A 20,758-nucleotide genomic window follows, 5' to 3' on the forward strand; every position below is an offset into this window, starting at 1 on the left:
TTAGTGCTATAATTACGTACCAATACCCGGATCACTCCAAAATTTAGTTACCTACAACGTAGAATATACGCTTCATAAATTTGCACTTTTTACTACACTAATACACCTCTTTGCCTGATTACCCCGCATAAAATTAGATCAAATGATATTCACTTGTATTAATTATATACATTAATAATTAAATATATTACAATATAAGTAAAAAAAAATATTTTTAGAATATATTACAATATTGTCACCCTGGAGCCTGAGAGCAAAATTATGAAGCGTGTAGTCTTGCACTTGTTAATAATTTAATAAACTATTTATTTTTATTCAACGAATAATTCACAAGATTTGATAACGTTAAACTCTTTATATTGAATATATTAAGAGTATTATATTACACTCTTAAATCTCGTGAATTATTCGTTTAATAAAAAGAAATAGTTTATTAAAAATGGTGGTGTTGAGTTTTAAAAACATAAAGTAAAAATCATTTATCGAAACGTCAAATAATATTTAAAATTAAACAGTCTATATAGGTATTTATTATGTTTAATTTTATCAATAACACATAAGTAGGTTTCAAATATAAATGTGTGCTTTAGTGTGTCCAAATTGACACGACTGCTTTCTCAGAACTCTGTAGTATTTAGTTTATAATGTCATTCAGAATAGTTTTAATATATTTTTTTTAATCTGAAAATATTATATATTGTGTACCGAATACCACTAAATACTTTTATCCGTGTAGATAGGCATGGCTCTAAAGAGTTTAATAATGAGCTCGTAATAAAAAAGTAGAAAGTCCAAAAGGTGTATTGTCTTCATTTTGAAACGTATAGGTATATGTGCACGATAGTTAAACGGCCTTGGTCGACTTAACTGATTTATATACATACATACCTTTCATTTTATAACGATGTGTATGTTCTATATTCAAAATATAAAGCTGTAGATGAAATAAAACTAAGGTTTTCATTTAATTTTTTTTTATTTTCAATCGAAAATTCAACACCCTTCGCCGTATTCACGTCAAAACAATCAGTCAGTCATTTTTCTCCATTTAAACATAGTATAATCTTAGCTTCGTCGTCTTCACCATCCATGTACAGCAATGGGAGCAGCTACCAAGCCATGTCCATGATAAGCTGAGACAACCGGTGATGCCCAAGGAGCAGCTACGAGGGCTGCCTTGGAGCCATGGACCACGGTGCTCGACTGGCTGGAATAGGAGGTGGGTATTGAGGCGATGACAGCTGGGGCGTGGATCAGCGCAGGCGCGTGGTAGACTGTTGGTGCAGCGTGGACTACAGCCACTGACGGACCGGCATGGTAAGCTAAAGGTGCTATCAAGCCACTAGGCTTGGCCACGCACACTGCTACGAGAACGGACAATACCACCTATGAAACAAAAACAAAAATAAAACCATTATTAAATTATGTAAAACACAGACATGACAGTATTTTAATCAAAAAAATAATAATATTACTTACTATATCTGTTAATATAATGTAATGAAAACATCAGGAATATCATCCATGATGTAAATATAAATGAAGCTTCTTTTATAATAATGCATGCATTTTAATTTATAAAATTTGGTTAAACAATATGACAGTTAATATAACGTTTAAAAAATAATTAACAATATAAATAACTTATTTACAAATTAAGACTTAAGATTTTGAAAAAAATAATATTTTTTAAATAAAGCACTTAAAGTCACAAAATGGTCTTAGAATATATTATTGCTCTATTTAAGTATATGTAAATTTAATAACCGTACCCATAAAACTTCCTGTATTCTTGTATAGCCATTTCAACTTGAATAATGTGACCTTGCACATTATAACTGTTATTGATATAGGCAGTACAATAATTTATGATAATGTGGGAATAATGAATAACAATTATCTCCTGCACTTTCAATGCAATGATTCGTTTCACTACTGTAGATTTTCTTGTAATTGTAAAATATTTAGTGAACTAAAAGTGATCTTGAATATTGGCGAATATAAATTTTATATTCATATCACGATTTAGATGAAATTCATAGCACACTATGATATGCCAAAGTATTGTGCACAGTCACGGCAATAATGATGTATTCATTCATTGTATCAAATAAATTATTATTAACGTTAATAATTAACATATTTGTCTACAAATATCATACGATGAGTACAAAACTTTTTAAAATACTAATACATATTGAGATATAACGTTTTAAAATTTGTTGGTTAAACTCAAAGAATCGGGAAACGTGAGATAGTATTTATATGTAAAGTAATGGTAACAATACCTTTAAATACATTATTTAAAAAAATAGTATTGTTTTCAACAAAAAGAGCTTTTTTCACTTAGCAATTACCTACTAGAAAAATATATAACTGTATTGTATTTGTAACTCAAAAACTACATATTTTAAATTGTGACAATCTTCCACTCGTGCGATGTAATAGATAATAATATAATATAAAGCACTGACTCGTGCTCACACTTGGTAAATAATAGTTAAGTCCATTTACTTACTTCCTTACCTCGCCCTGTCACGCTCCAACACCGGAGCATAATGCAAGTACATAGCAACTTGTGCTTACAATCAAACTAAGTAAATAATTATATCGGGTAGTTCATGGGTACACACAAATGACCAATACTGTCTATTAAAATGTAAAATTTAATTTAGAGGTAAAAAGAAATTTTAGATACAAAATCGTAATGTTTATAATGATTTTATTTTAGAATTAACAACTAAATAAATACGATTTTTTTAACAATCCAAAAATATTATTTAATCAAATGTTTTATTTTAAAAAATTCACAGACAAACTTCATTCGTATTGCAAGTTTTACTTGTATAATGGGCGATAATTTTAATTAACTTAAACTACTTGTATCGCAGTATTCTTTACCGAACTCTGTATTTATTATCAATACATTAAAAAGTATTTGAATAACTTATTTTGATTTTTTTTAGCATTGAATATAGGTATATATTTAAATTCAGTTTATTTATCCACAGTTTTTAAAATAGTATGTTACAATTACTTAATTAAATAATTTATAAAATTAATAATAATATTGTACTAACCAGCTTGAACATTTTGGTCTGTATTGATTTTGTCTAACTGAGTAAGTCACTACAAAAGGTCCCGGATAAGACTGATGCAGCAATGAAGATCAGGAGGCTTTTTATACTAGTCTCATGGTTATCTTGTAGAAAATCCGGTTGCATTTTCAACCTAGTGCAATGAGAGTAAGTACTTGCTTCGTACACAACGTACGAGTACCTTCGAGCTTTTGTTGGTATCGTTTTTCATGGATATAATATGATAATATTATGTCGCAGCTGCATAACCGGAGAACCACTTCATCAACTTGTTATATTTTAATTGTTTTTTTTATGAAGATCAATAAAATAAATGTAACACTTAAAATATCATGCATTACCTTCAAAAGATCAATATACAATATAATTACATGCTTACTGACTCTTTGAATGAAAAAATCACTAATATAGTATGTATTCATCAACATATTTTTATTTTTAAATTAAAAGAAAAATATGCATTTACATCGTTGATACTTATGGACAGTAAAAATGCCCTCAATGAATTCGAAAAATTTACTCCTCCAACACTATTTTTGGTCTATGGCAGACATGTTCTTACATGTAGTCTTATTCTTCTAATAAAGTTAAGCGTAGACCGCTATTATTATAATATACACATACAATACATTTGTATTTAGTTAAATTGGAATAAATCTATATCTCAATGGGTAATGGTAAATATTTCATCATAACCTATTTTAACATCATTGTAACACCATGCATTCTTTCATCATCGCCTACGATCTTCCTGCTTCAGCGCATCTATTCCATGCACAAGGCTGATATCTCCAGCTATCGATGATAATATGATGACAATAGGTAGTATAATTGTTACAATAAGTTTGCCATCGGAACTTTCAAAACTATCAATCTCGCTCTAAAAGTTACCACAGTCAAGAGAGGTGCTCTTAAAACATTGCACTTTTTGACAGTTCAGACGGTTAACTTATTATAATAGTTAACCACCTCAATACATATATATGATAAACTACCCTCGATAGTCGCCAATAGCAGTCTTGTGTATAGAATAGATGTGCAGGGTTGATTTAGCAAGAGTCACAGGGTGTGCCGCTCGACCGAAGTTAACACCCATGTCTTTGCCCTATTTTTTCAAGATGGAGAATCAATGTACTTCATCAATATGGGGTTTTAATTACTTAGATATAATTACGCATCAAAATTACGTACCTAATATTATTTAAAATTATATATTTACAATTGCTATACATAGGATAAGGAATATTATATAAGTGTGCATACTTCTAGTCCTGTTTAATAATACATTTTTGCTCCTTAGCTAAACAGCGTATATAGGCTGCCATATAGTGCAGGTTATATTAAAAGTTTTTTGTGAGCAATTATTATGAACCATTAGTCCAACCCATTGGTTTCTTGCTTTGGAACAAACACATATTTAAAAATATCGTATTCAAACTTGGATCAATGGTGTCAGAGACGAACTCTCTACATAATTAGATAATATGTGCCTATAATAGAACAAACTATGTAGGAGATGACAAGAAATGTTTAAGTTATTTCAGATAAGATTACAATAATTATTGTGAAAGTAAACAATGGATATAATATTAACAATGGTTCAATTAAATTATTGTTTTATCGCTATTACATTTGCTTACCATTTTGTTGTCTGCCTATTACTAAAATACATAATTTTGACAATTTGAAATGCTTTGTACACAAAATGCCAAACGAAATAATAGAAGGAAATTACATCATTTTATTAAACCAGTCAGTTAGTAGGGCGGTCAACGATAGAGATACTCGTAAGTATTTTCTTTGTGTCGGTGATCATAACTTTTGCTACAGTTTTACATTCTATTCAATTGGTCCATTTCTCTCAATTGGCTTTTATTAGGCAATATGGATATAATGCTTTAAATATTCTGCACATTTTTGCAAACTCTCGATTTAAATGATAATTAGATTTTGGTAGTATTTTAATATTTTTACTGATCTTATGTAAGAAATAATTATGATTTGACCTTTTCTGGATAGCAAAAGTACTTAATACATTAATATTCTATAAAAATACGTGTAACTTTATGTGTATTTGCACGTCCTGCGCAAATAGTACGTATGATAAATGAGCATTTTATAGTGAAAGAAGAAGAATTGCGTATTCGGCATAACCTGTAACTCTATAACCTCTTCCAAAAAGAAATGTATCTTCCCGTTCGTTAAACTTGGTATGCTTTGATGGGTAGGCTATGCAGCAAGAATGGACAGTACCTACCCAATTGCCGAGGGAAATCCTAAATACCAGCCCAGACGGTTTGGATGTCTACTGACAAGCCGAGATTCTGGTGGTTGAGCGATGTCAACAAAAATGCTAGAGAGGCTGGCGCAGACACGTGGAGAACACTAACGCAAGATCGGTGAAAATGGAAGAATTCTTTGGAGGAGGCTAGGACCCATCCTATGTGTTTGGGCCATTTAATATGATGATGATTACGTAGATACTTCACATAATATGTAAGACGAAGATAGATTCCTGCAGAATACCGCTCAAATAAATAGTTTAGATATATATTATAATAATATTATGTACAAATGCGTATTAGAACACCAATAGATTCTTGTATAATAATTATAATTGTTAAAATATTATAATGAACTTTACTAAGTATCTACATAATATTCGATATGTGTACATAGTGTCCAGAAACAGAGGTGATTTACCCCAAAATTAGTAAACAAAGTAATTTCGAGGATAATTATTAAAACTCTAAAAATATGTAAATAAGTTATATTTTATAACATTACAAAATCGTGGATCATTCAAATCTATTGCTTGCTTGAAATTTCAGAACAAGACAGATCTCTCATTTTTTTTTTGGATATCAACAACTGCAAATCTTTAATCACTTATGAAGAAAATGTAGAAATGTTTCTTCTTTTTGCAACAACCTACCTTTGACATCAAGACTGTTTTACTCTTATGGACTTAAACATACATTACAAAAATTAATTGGACCCCGAAGAAAGCATCAATGTTTTGGCATAAAAACAGTGATATTCGTGTTATTAAATGTTGATCTTCTTTTTCATTTTAAGATAAATTACTTTTCGTATTTATTTTCAAATATGAGAGGGGAGTAATATTATTTCAAACAACTAACTAGATTTTGGTTTAATATCCAAAGATTTTCCACAAGAAAAGACATCTTAACAGACATTTCAATGCTTAAAGGATCTTTCCAAGTAATATGTAAAAAGTATTTTTATTTAATTAAGGACAAATAAGAAAATACAGGTACTTGTTTCACAATAATATTATTGATGTAGATATCAAACATCTTTAAATTTCACAATTCACAGAAAAATAATTTACATTATACAATACATAAAGAAAAGTTCTCATCAAACCATTGAGTACTAAACAAATATAATCGGAAATCAAATGAATAAAATTAGTTCACTGTTTTGTATCCTGTGAAATTCTATGAATACGCCACCTGAAATAATAAAGTCAAAATACATTTTATATTCTAAGAATATTACAACTGACGACAAAGAACAGTCAAAAAGAAAATCTATCCTATATTTTTTTTTGAAAAAAGACAGTATGACCTTCGTTGTAAATGAGTTTTTCTTCCATTACTATACTGTCCGATAGTCTTGAATTATGTAACGAGTATACATATGACTGTTTAAAATATTGACATAACTTTAGAATTTTAATGTATACTTAAGTATTTTTCTTTAATAACAAGTTTGACAAGCTAAACGGCGTAACTAATATTTTAGCGAACATAAGTTATTTATTGGGTTACATTATTTAAAATAATGCTGAGTAAGTTTTCTTTTTACGAGAGCCAAATTATATACAAAAACTATTTGAGCGTTTCTATTATATACGCATATTTGTTACAAAACAATAAAATCTTCTGCATTCTTTAACACAGTGTCATAAAAAAACTATTAAAATAACTGCATACAGCTCATCACTGGATTATACTGTCAACTTTTCCATTTCAAAAGTGCGTTATCAAGAGTTATTCTTTAAAGAAGTTACAAATATTTTTTGATAGGGTATGCAGTTAACACTATAATATGAAAAAACATGCCATTCTTATTTCAAATTTCTCTTTTGTAATATCTACCCTTTCGACTTAGCAATATCTATAATAATGTATGTAATACTCTACTACGAATTGCACTACATAACCTTTATCCGTAGCAGTTAATAATAATTTTACTGAAGGCATAGTTTAATCATTTTTTTTCTCTGTAAATATTCTTGATGGAAACCTGTATATATAAAAAATAAAGAAACGTATTATCTACTCTATACATAACATTAGCGCATCTATTATATACATAAAACTGCTTGCAACCTTTACGGCAGCTAACTAGGGTAGGAAAGTAACGAAATATTAACACGTATTGTAACAATTACAAAATTTAGCCGTCTGAACTGTCAAAACTGTTTATATCACAGCCAAGAGAGGTGCTGTAACAATTACAACTAACTTATTGTAATTGTTACAGTACGTGCTAATACTAGGATAATGTCCTATCCTAGATAGCGGCTGAAAGCAGTTTTGCGTATAGAATAGATGCGCACAGCGTGTTTCAAATACTACATATACCAATAAATTTTCAACATAGTGTTTCAAAAGTATGGTTAAATAAATAAGTAAATGAATAAAATAGCTATTTAACGAAAGCCAAAACCAATCTTAAAGAACTAATATGCTTTAAATTTAAATACAAACATTAATAATCATTTTTTTTTTATTCAATACACAAAATTAAGATTGGTGGTTTTTTTATTATTCACAAGTGCTCTTCTTTCATTTGCGACATTTACTCGCTCGGATAACGTAGTTATTAGAATTAATAACCACATATATATAAATAGATTAATGGCTTAGTAGATGATAAAAGTATTCACAGGGCAGTAAAAGATGTGTGTTCGAATCCCACTCGGTTTAACATTTTATTCATTTTTAGATTTTCAAATTATTTATAAGTACACAAATATACTCTTTTATTATTAAACTATTTTTATTCATTATTGAATTAATATACGTGAGATTTTCGCTTTCGCTGCTGAATAGATAATGAGATTTTAATTGCCCCCTTTAAAATGCACGTTAATTACATCGATCGGCCGCCTGGTCATTACGCACCGTGTGCGTCTTCCGCGTCCAAAGTATTAAGAATGTAACAATATTTTTATTGAAAATATTTTTTTTAAAACATCCTCATCGTATATGGCACTACAACTTATATCTTTCATTGTCAGTATATCCATTATGCTATCGATCCATATTTATTTATTATACTTACATATTATAATAACTATGCGACATGAGATTTTTTAAATTCCTTTTAAAACTATCATTATATTTACTGCTTCTTTTGGATTGTTTTCTTATATCAGAGGCTAAATAAAAATGCAGTTATTAAATTCGACAGTATATTATGTATTATTAGTATTCATAAAAATAAAACAGTTTATAATGAGCGGACCGAAATTTTAAAAAAAAATCTTAAACATACCAACGTGTTCAAAAATTAATTACAGACAAACTCATTCATAAATCAATGCTCATTATAATCGACTATGTCTTTTGTATTATTTCCTTATATCGGAAACTAAATAAGGCAACATTAATTAAAGGCAACTGTATATTAATCTAATAAGACAAATCAAATGCACTCACGATATTATTGCTATGATAAGGCAGCGGAGCCTGTAGTGTAAATACATGAGTAGAAAATGCATGTATCGCCGGTACGTGAACTGTAGGAATCGTGTCGGCGGGAGATTGCAAGGCAAGAGGGGAGGCCAGGTCCCCTCGCAGAAGGAGTGAAGGTGCACTCATACTTAGGCTTACTATTCCCAGCAATATTATCTGTAACATGATAAATATTACATAATTTTTATTTAAAGTTTCTTTAGGTATCAGATACTCCTTAGGATTTAGGTTTTCACCGCGTATTTTTCTATATATAACGTTTTTATTAGCTCGTATTCTTGTTTATCCGGTGGTTTTTTGTCCAGTACAAATCTTGCAATCGATTTTTAATTAACTCACGGACTAGCTAGACATTTGAAACTTTTAGAATATATCAGAACACGATTCCAATGCATTCTTTTAACACTTTTAGCCATCTTTAAGTGGAATTGAATTTATTTTCAGCTAATTCTATTTTGTATGAAAAGTTATTTCGACACCATTATTGGTTGCTAGAGGTGCTAGAGGAGAGCAACTAAATAATTAATATATACGTGTTTTACTATGGAAATCAATATGACATGTCAAAATGACATTTCAGTATTATTTCTATCAAGTACAAATTTTTTTGATCGTTTAAGCTAGTCAAGTCAGGGTTTATATGATTCAACAGAAAATTTAAAGACGTTGTAAATAAAAAGTTCTTTTTATCTTGTAATTATTTGTATTAAATACATATTATTGGTGTGGATATAATACAACTTTTAAATTCAATTTTAGAAAATATTTTTTGAGTAATATTTTCTACTATTGTCAACTAAGGCGCAAAATTTGAAATCCATAAAATTGGGTCGAAACAAGTATCGTTTAAGTGTAATAATTGTAAGTAGGTAATCAAAAAAAACTTTAATTAAATAGAAAATTAAGAACATTCATTTCTAGATTATTTATATAGTTCATTAAATAATGAAGCACGAGGAAAAAAACCCACTGTATAGATAGTTAATAGTGGCATGTGTTTCATGAATTTAGTGGATATGGGTTGAATTCTTGCTTCAGAAAATGCAATATGTTGTTTTTTCAACGTTTGCGTGTATTCAAACCAAGAATCCACAACAAAAGTCTGTTAAAATAATCCAATTTTCCCATATGCTCTGCCTATCTGCAAAAATAGTAATTTACTTTTTTAATTTACTTAAATTTGGATATAATATTAAATCTACACCAAGTGATTAAAACCTTCAAGATTTACAAAATAAATATTTTTATTGATTTCGTGTTTATTATTTAAAAGTCAACCACTTTTCATGACTTGATCGATTATGGTCAGTCAAATTTGCATTTTAAATGTATCACTTCATACAATATAAAATGTAATTTATGTAATTAATTGTATCACCTTTCGTCGGTTTAAGTGCCAAATATATCATGTATCATGAGTGTTTTGTTTTTGTATATAAATGGGTTTGTGGCAGTTTTATTTTTCACAGTTGACATTATATTACAGATTAATGATAATTTAATATCTTTGTAGGCAGGCTTTTAAGTTAATTTAGTCTTAGCTATCAAAATTCAGTAATTTTCACATATATTACGTAACGACAGCACTGAAGACATTATATTTTTTAATGGTTATATTACATAATCACTATGTATATTATTATTTTTGTTAATTAAACTATAATTTCATACATTTCTGTGCACTGTGTTATTATACAAATAAATAAATACATAATATTTAACATGGAAATCAATAATACTGTTATCTAGAAGTATAAAACATTAGAATAACTTAGGAGGTACGATTATTTTTAGCAATGTTTAATGTCTTTCGCTAAACTAATTAAAATTAACAGGGATCACTTTAGACTCACCAATTTAATCATAATGAACTGTTTAATTTGAACAAGGACTCTCAAAGCTATACTAAAGACAAATGATCTGAACAAGACTATCCTTTGCTTTTATAGTAGGATGTTTACTTCTATTCTAAAACCGGGATGAGATCAAGTTTTTCTAATACACTGGGTAGGAGCTATTTTCACATTTTAATGATGTTGCTAAACGTCACTATCCTGTATTCATCGTTAAGCAGAATAAAAAGTCTAGTTATCCACATAATACCAGACATACTCTATAATATGTACATCAAAGTCGTTGTACTAGTAAATAGTTAGAAATACATCATAAAAAATAGCGAAATAAACATTTTGTATAGTGACTGACTTTCCGTTTAGTTCATAGATGCCGCGGACTCATATGAGTACACCTGTAATTCTAATCAGTAAAGACGCAAACCTATTATACATATATTGTAAAATTAGAATAATAAAATTTTTAACATGACATCGTATAATAATAAACAAAACCGATTTGATTTTGATCTGTGCTCAATTATTGTGTTTAATATTTTCTTCATGTATTGTATTTTCATTTCGTGTTATATACCTAAAGGAATAATTGACAGAGAAAAAAAATAAACTATACTTAATTGGTGGTAATAATAGTCATCACCATCGATACTATAGAATGTGGATAAGGGATGCCTACATGAAACGTACCCACTCCTCTTCTGTCTGCTGCAAGCTCCCTCCATTGCCTTAACCTCAGATATTTTGTATCTCATTCTATACAGTCCAATCATTGATCAGATGTAGGGACCCTCATATTCCATATGGGTTTTGTTGAAGGAGCCTCTTTGGTGGTTTGGTGTCTATTTTTTATTTTTGAAACATAGCCTGCTTTACGAAGTCACCTCACTTTTACGAGTAGGACTATGCGGGATTATTTTACAATATGAATAGTTCGTGGTTATTATTTTCTTCATATAAGGTTCCGAAGAACCTACTCAATATCTTCCTTACTAAGATGCCCAGTTTCATATATATATTTTATAATCTATTGGTATTATGGAAAGTTGATTAAAATTGAATACCTAATTTAAGTATTTATATTTTTTGATTAGACAATTAATTGATGAATACCCAACTGAGCTAAGGTTACTCTTTGAAAGTACTTAGAGAGAAACCATTTTTTTGTTGATATACATTTTATTAGTGCATGCTTAGTAGCATGTTTTTTTAAACGCATTAAAATTAGATTAAGTGATACAAATTATTTAAAACCTTCACATTCATAAATAAATACATGAAAACGAATTTGGTGTAACCTTTTTTTTTAATAAATTGTAAGCGACTGAAACAGATATTTTTTTTATATTGCATGCTCCATGGCAAGTATAAAACGGTTTAATTTATTGATAGTACATATCCATTTGAACAATCCTGAAAAAATATATTCTCTTTATATATTTAGAGTGAAACCAACCTAATCAATTAAATAAAGCCTTGCAAAGTAAAGACATTCAAATTAAGTTGAGAAAAAAACGATAGGTATATTTTGTAGAACATTATATCCTTAAATTGTATGACAATTGATTTACCTGGACAAGATAAAAATAAGTTTATCTTAAGAATATGGTAAATTAAGAATGCATTGAAGTCTATAAATTTTAAATACATTCTTAAATATCACTTGCACTTATTTTTAAAAAGATAAAAACTAAACTAGTTATCAAGTGAGGACTGAGTTTCTGTCACTGTTACACGTAATAGTGACTTGGACGAGAATAAGCAATAAACACCAAAATTATAATACGTATTCCAGTATTAGTTACTTCAATTTCATTCGAACGAATATACAGGTAAGTTTTATAACATCGTGTTATTTTATTTTTCTGAAATCTACTTTGATATTGACCGTCTGTCTCATAATGAGGTATTTTAACAGAATTTTTAAGGAAAATGTACTAGAAGATGTACTAGCACATCCACAGTACGCGCTAAGGAAAAATTTAGTAATTTATATTTTCACAATATAAACTTGAACGATATATAAAATTGTTATCGGTTCATTTCAATTTTATTAGGTCTTTACCACACGCCTAAATTTTACTTTTTGTCTTAGAATTGATGGAGAATTAAATGATTCAAGATTTTATTTCACGAGAATTCGAGATTGGGCAATTCTCAAGAACCTCGAGATTCTCGTGAAATATATTTATTTGTATTTTAGCTTATCCGGCACAATTTTTCTGCCGGTCGAATACGTTTGATATCAAATTCTAAATTAACTCTTACCAAAAATATCACCGGTGAATTGAAAAAAATCCGTTCTGTTTCGTCGTATGGAGGACGAAGTAATTTCGATCCCTTTTTAGATTCCTTTCTGCTTCGTCAGAATTTCAGTACACGAATATAGACTATAGAGAACATATTAATATTTTAATGTGATTAATGATTACTGACCACATAGCAAGTCAAGATTCTGTTTTATTTTCTATTCTAACATCTTTCAGTACTTACCAAGATGCATGTTTCTACATCAGTCCCGTGCAGCTTCGTCTCGGGAGAATGAAGTGTAGCACCAAAATCTTCTCATTCTTACACGTTTAAATGCACAAACCGCGGCTTCATATACATAAGCTGCCCCAACAAAGTCATCCACCCTATTCAAACCCTGACTTCCTATATTGATTATTGGTAATAAGTCGTATGATAATCCACCCCCACTGTCTAGACTCTAGTGTCAATCTTTGATGTACTGATTTGATCCAGCTTTTAGGTAAAACCACGTGTGTATTTTATTTTAGAGCACACGTGTAAAAAACGAATAAATTTTACACTTGTGCATGCGCACACTGGTGAAATATAGTCTGCACATACGTTGCCGATCGCCGCACACAGACATTTTGTTGAGTATGCGACACCATTTATCTACGCAAAACATAGTGAATATTTTCAAACATATTTTTTTATACTTACAACTAGGGAATCCAATCCCGAGCCAAAATTCTGATCCCGGGATTTCGGGATTACAATTTGACAATCCCGGAATCCCGGGACTGGTCCCGGGATTGGCATTTTTTCCATTGTTCATATAATTTTTTTATATTTTCAAATAACATTGATAAAATCGGTCAAAAATAAATCTAGTATAATTTATACTATTTAAGACATTTATTGTTAATATTGTATACGTTCAATCTTGGAAATACATAAGTTTAACGGAGTAAATAATATTGTAATATAAATAATAATGTGAATTTAATATGAGATTGCTGTTTCTGATAGTAAAGACTTAATGAATGGGTTAGCGAGATTTAAAATAGTAAAGCAAATCATGGTGTACTTATGGCCTTTCCGCTTCATAAATTTAATTAGTTAGCCAAATATGAAACTGCCGTAAAACGTATGAGATCATCGTGGAATTACTTTGTTATTTTCCAATCTTTCTCATTTCTATTAATTCACGTGAAAAAATAAAATGAATCGGCAACTTGCACATGGGTATAAATCAAACTTCATTCATACTCAGTTTATTTCTAATGTAGTTATTTGTTATTAAAACTATTTTTCTGTCATATTTTCGTTTTTATTTTATTTTCCATAAAAATTGATAAAAAAAATCAATCCCGAAAGTTTCGGGATTATGTTTATCAATCCCGGGATTCATAGGTATCGAAAATAGCTCGGGATCCCTACTTACAACGTTTACTGCCCAGACGAGTTTATGATCCACTTACATAATAGAAAAATTAGAGAGGAAATTGCTCACCACACTATTATATGTATGTAATATAATGTATTAATAAAGTATATTTATACATTCACTCTGTGGAAGCCGCTATATTATAATGGAAATAGTTTTTTTTTATCAAATGCAAGTAGATTTCTTTAATTAATCGTTCAAGTCAATGGCTTGTTTAAAAGAACCTCAAGCAAAAGTCACTTGCGGAGGCACAATAAGTATGTACGATAGAATGAACCAGTTTCGTGGGCAGAAATCAAATCATATACTTATTATTATTCGTTTTAAGGAGGCATTTATTATCGTTTTCTGGTTCAAATATTCAAATATTTATTTGATATATACGGTAGCTGTCTTTTTATATTGAAAACAATACAAAAATATCTTGAATGAGTGGGAGATTAAACATGCAAATTTAATATTGTTTACATCTTATTGGTAAACATCTTATTACGAGATACCAATTTTATGTTTTCGAAAAATGCAATCATGTTCAAATATCAATATTATAAATACGTATTATCATTCAATTTTTAATGAAAGCTTTAACATTGGCAAAGAAAATATTCGCGTGGGTAGTTAAATTATTGGAAAGTAAAGATTTTATTTTCTACACAATACTATAATACGTATATACATCCTTTTGAAAAGTGTGTAGTCTAAAACAACGGCCAACATTGAAAACTTGATAATAAACATGACCATAAAATAATATTCATAATAATAAAATGAGATACTTTAACGACCCACATGCTCAGCGTAGGTCAAAATGGAGCTGTTATGGAATTTTCAGAGAATAAACCTGGACATTCTTTAAACGTTGTAGATAATCTGTTTATATAATTTTGAAGCCTTATTACCCTTTATATTTATATAAGTATTTTGATGACTGCATAAAGTATATTTATTACATAAAATAGTATTCTTTTAAACCTCTCGCTCTAATGTTTTAGAATATAGTCATATTTCAGTATGTCCATGTGAAGTGGTGTTAAGATTTTTTAGATTTACTAATTTTTAAACGCATTTACAAAACCATTAGTAAAATTAATGTAACATTATATAGTGACATATTTACGATAAAAAAAAATATTTTATAATCTTTTTGATCCCAAATTTAATAATTAGGCATTTTATTATTCAAAAATGGACACGATTAACACATTTTTGAAGATAATTCTAAAGATACTGACTATAAGCTATGTCTCTGACCATTCAAATGTGATAAACATCCTTAGTATGTTTGTTTTATAATAATTATTGACCTAAGAATAAGGTAGTATTATTTTGAAATACGCCATTTCTATTGGCATTTCCCAGTGGCTTAGCTACAACATACGGCCGTAGCCATAAATTGACAAACGGTAAATTAACTAGGGAGTAAGATCATGTTAACGTGCGTGTTTAAACATTTTATTACGTTTAGTATTAATTATTGTCAGTTTATCTTTGACTAATGTTTTACTTAAATACTGTTAGATATTAGATAATTGAAGCACTTTAAAATATAAATTATCAAAAAAAGGTCCTAAATTGGAGGCTTCGTATTTTTTCCGCTAGGTGACTCTAGTAAGCTGAGTATTCACATTAAGTAAGTAACTTTAACATTAAGATGCAGACCTTATAATCTATTTATTACATCATATTTGAGACAGGCATTAAACTTTCGGAGAAGGATCTTATTTCTACTTAAGTCTTATTAAAAATCGACAATCATTATTCCATTTTATTATTTATTTATTTTAGATATCTTACCAAATTTTTTAGAATTTTAACAGAAAATTTCAAAGCTTATACTAGGTATTAAAATTTAATTTAAGGTTCGGTACTTAAATTATTCATTCTAACTTACTTTCCATTTACTTAGAAAACTATAGATAAAATAATAATTCGCATTTTTATAATATTTTCAATGTCTTTTATTAAAACAGTCCTGATAAGTATTCTTATATATATATATATATATATATATATATATCTTTAGACAATTTTTCTACTTAAGAACGCCAGAATTTTTTTATCATATTTACTGAAAAAACTACGACGACAAATACTCTAATTTTCAAGAAAATTTCATGCTATTAATTTATATAAAAGGGGCTTTTTTAAATGTACAAAGTGGATTTACAAAATTTCCAGAAAGGATTTTGCGACTTGATGACTTCATGACTCAAATATAGTACATTTTACTTGACCGTTTGGACGCATAAAAGCGTAGAATATTGCTTTTGATACACGTTTCAACTACCCAGTATCTTTACATTTCAGTGAGAGTCGAGATAGGAGATACAAACTCCTTTAGCATTTTGCCATCCTACGCCAATACCTGTTTTCTCGATCGTCGATACTTGATCGAGGAACATTTTTTCAACCTCCACGTATTATAAATCTCTTCGGAATATATTTAATATATTGTTTCAGTATTATATACGCCATTGAAGTACATTTTAAATTGATATTTATTGAAGATTGTGTAAATATTCTCCTACTCCTTACTTACTTACCTTACCCCTAAACTGTGAATTCTTAAAGCATTTATAAAAGCATTATTTAACGAATAACATTGATCTACCATAATAGCATATTGGAGCATCTGATATATAATGCGGTGTTTTAAGAATGTTTAAAATGATTTAGGTTAATTGCAATATAATATGTTTTATTATTATTTAAAATTTCTTCCCATCTGGCTATTACATTTTCAATTGTTTTGCGATCTCGGTTATAAGCAGAAATAATTACAAGATAAAAAGAACTTTTTACATACAACGTTTTTAAATTTTCTGTTGAATTATTATGCTCAATATGCTCAAACTTGTACTTGTTATGAAGTAAATAAAAAACAAACAAACAAACAGATATATAGAATACTGAAATGTCATTTTGATTTCCATAGTAACGCATGTATATATTAATAATTTAGTTGCTAGGATCATCCACTTAGCAACCAATAAAAGTGGATTAGATTACGGATTTCTTCCAAAATAACTTTTCATACACAACATAATTAACTGAAAATGAATTCAATTCTACTTAAAGATGGCTAAAAGTATTAAAAGAATGCATTGGTATTGTGTTCTGATATATTCTAAAAGTTTCAAATGTCTAGCTAGTCAAAAAGTTAGTTAAAAATTGATTGCAAGATTTGTATTGGATAAACAACCACCGGAAAAATAAGATTACGAGCTAATAAAAACGTTGTAAAATAAATTAAGCTCCCTACGGATATCATCTTTTGTACTTTACAATTTCCCAAAAATGGTATAGTTTTAAGAGTTTTTTACTCCACTTTTAGTATGAATTGAATCAATCGGATTTCGGTAAATGTGCTTTAACAATCATTCTATACCATACTTATCATCCAGAAATGTACTAATAATTATGCGTCCGAGGTATTATAAATTATATTAAATTCTACTGCTCCATGTATTAGTCGATATCATTATTAATGATACAAAAGCTTAAGTATAAATCTAATAGCGACGAGATCGCCCCTCTCCCGCGCCCCAGGGCACGTTAATATTGGCAACCATTTATTATATTTTGTTATTAGCACTTTTTGGCGTGATTAGTATGGTGGATTACTTATTGGGTAAATCGCATTGGCTGAAATTCGATGAATTCAGATTCGAATCGCTCTGTACCCATTTTTTTTTAATAAATATCTTTCTGGGATTTTCCAAATGATGTTTGTAAATCTTGTGTATTTTTCATTTAATAAACGTTTTCGTTTTGTAGAAGATAATAAGCTACGTAAAAAGACAAACATACTATACATCGAATATGGCCTCGCACCGCATACTTCCACGCTGATCTATTTCAATACCAGTTCAATTATATAAGGTAGTGTGACCTTGAATGGAGGAGTTGCCAGCAGACTGCGAAGTCCGCAAGACCAGCCGCCTCGGTCAGTACCTACGCTCCGCTGCGAGATCTTGAACTTTGTATGCACGGAATCCAATAATTATATCTGCGCTGGCTCTCTGTACATCGGACCACCGCCTATCTCAATACTACTTCTCACAGAAAAATAAAATCTGACTTAATGTCACACGTCAGTTTTTTTTTAATTATGCTACAATGTTTCACTGATTTGCATGACAGCGGCGTCTTTATAAAATCAATTATATATACATTGCACATACGAGTATATTATATTTAAAACACAAATTTTCAAAATAATATTTAAATTAGGAATAATATTTAAAAAAGGTATTTTGCAAACAAACATTGTTGCATATTATTATTGTACATTGAGAATTATATAGAGAAACAATAATAATGATAAACCAGTAAAATAATAATTATAAAACTATTGATATACTAGGTTTCCTAGATATACTAGGTATATAAAATACCTCTCCAGTTCTCTAGATACCTAAAGAGTACCTAAAACAGCGACTACATTACCTCTTTAGATCACTATTCTTATTCGCTATCTCAGGTACCTACTCAGTTGAACGGCACTCACCTGTTTTATCAGTCAAGCGACGACATATCTCAGCTACCGTCTTCAAAGAAGAATTTTTCGAAACCCAAGGAACAGACAATCGTATTTTTTTGCTTTGTTAGACACAGTCAAAAAATCTGCTGAACCAGACAATTGAACCGATGTGAAAGATAATATATTTTCTAATAATTAACTACATCAATAGAAATTATTGCCATACCTAAAAATCTTCGATAGAATTTAAAAAAACCATATATTATTATTAACTTAATTAAAATTATTTGACACTTAACTCACATATTTAAATAAAAACCAGACTAGTCTTTCATCACTGTCAATCAGAACATTGTCAACTGACACAATTTGAATATATTGTACAGTTATTTAATGACAGTATTAATGTAAAAATATAAATCTATGTCAGTTTAAAAAGGTGTGTGGATGAAACCAATCCTGGTCTTGATTAAATTATCTAAAATAAGTGGGAATACTTTATCACATTGTGTTTTAATTAAATTAATATTATGAGTGTTCACCAAGAATTGACAGTCAATACTATTAAACTTAAAGTAATCAACAATTACCATTTGCTTCTTTAATATTTAACTTTAGTTGTTGATAGATTGTTCTGCAGGTCTGTAGCCATAAACAGCTATTAACGTCAATAACTGAAAAATTACTGAAGTATTATAATGGAGTTTGAACACGTAATCGTTAGTTTTATTAATTAATGAATACTCTTTAAACAATTTTAATACACAATAAATTAGATTTCAGGCATTTTGTTAAATTATTGTAGTTTAAAAAGTATTATCAAATTTATTATAATATTTATTACTCTCTTACCTCTCGTATGTTATTCATCCATTAAAATATATTTAAGTATATTGTATATAAATAGGTTATAGGGTAGTTTTGGCATTATATTCTTTAGATTCTTTGCATCAAACTTATAAGATCCCATGTAGAAATTCTTTGTAATGCACTGAAAATTCTGTTAAGGTTCAGTTTACATTAATTTTGTAGTATGTATCAGACATTCTATGCTAGCAATATATATTTTATTAAAGGATTATGTGTTTTCTATTAATAGTATAATATACCGTTAAACATAAAATTTGTGCTAAATTAAAACTAAAAAGAACTTTTTATATACAACATTTTTAAATTTTCTGTTGAATCATTATGCTCAATATGCTCAAACTTGTACTTGATATGAAGTAAATAAAAAACAAACAAACAAATATAGAAAACTGAAATGTCATTTTGACATTTCATTTTGATTTCCATAGTAACGCACGTATATATTAATAATTTAGTTGCTAGGACCACCCCCTTAGCAACCAATAATAGTGGATTGGATTACGGATTTTTCTGAAATAACTTTCCATACAAAACAGAATTAACTGAAAATGAATTCAATTCTGCTTAAAGATGGCTAAAAATATTTAAAAAACGCATTGGCATCGTGTTCTGATATATTCTAAAAGTTTCAAATGTCTATCTAGTTGGAAAGTTAGTTTAAAAACGATTGCAAGATTTGTATAGATCTACCATCATAAATTGGCATTTCAGCGAGGGCGCTAGTATGACATTGAAAATATTACCATAACTAACAAAAAAATGGTAATTTATAATTTTTTATTGGTAGTAGATTTCTGTACAAATATTATGCAATCCATAATTCGAGAAACATGTTGTAAAATTAAATGGCATTTGTAACAAATTTATCCTCGATAGACAATTTTAGTTTCAAATTCGACCGGCTGCCAACTTACGATGGTAGATCTTTACTGGACAAACAACCACCGGACAAACAAGAATATGAGCTTATTGTACTTTCACGCGAAAATCATTTAAAATTATAAATTAAAATTCCAAGAATTTATATCAATTAAAATAACTCATCT

The 20,758-nt window shown here is 29.0% G+C and overlaps 1 protein-coding gene and 1 long non-coding RNA gene across 2 annotated transcripts; both read right to left on the reverse strand.

Annotated features, from left to right (window-relative positions):
• Positions 1 to 957: 957 nt before the first annotated feature.
• LOC147063531 (uncharacterized) lies at positions 958 to 3,156 on the reverse strand. The gene is made up of 2 exons (XM_085959714.1): positions 3,081 to 3,156; positions 958 to 1,386 (listed from the first exon to the last, which is right to left on the reverse strand). The coding sequence occupies exons 1-2, from the start codon at positions 3,090 to 3,092 to the stop codon at positions 1,081 to 1,083; spliced, it is 318 nt and encodes a 105-aa protein (XP_085815840.1). The 5' UTR covers positions 3,093 to 3,156; the 3' UTR covers positions 958 to 1,080.
• A 3,229-nt stretch (positions 3,157 to 6,385) lies between these two features.
• LOC147063532 (uncharacterized) lies at positions 6,386 to 10,736 on the reverse strand. Its single transcript, XR_015072112.1, has 3 exons — positions 10,684 to 10,736; positions 8,795 to 8,986; positions 6,386 to 6,577 (listed from the first exon to the last, which is right to left on the reverse strand). It is a non-coding gene; the product is annotated as an uncharacterized LOC147063532 (long non-coding RNA).
• Positions 10,737 to 20,758: the final 10,022 nt, after the last annotated feature.

This window comes from Rhyacophila brunnea, unplaced genomic scaffold, assembly GCF_057557595.1.
Source record: "Rhyacophila brunnea isolate RB1 unplaced genomic scaffold, BYU_Rbru_1.0 scaffold_9, whole genome shotgun sequence".
NCBI lineage: Eukaryota > Metazoa > Arthropoda > Insecta > Trichoptera > Rhyacophilidae > Rhyacophila > Rhyacophila brunnea.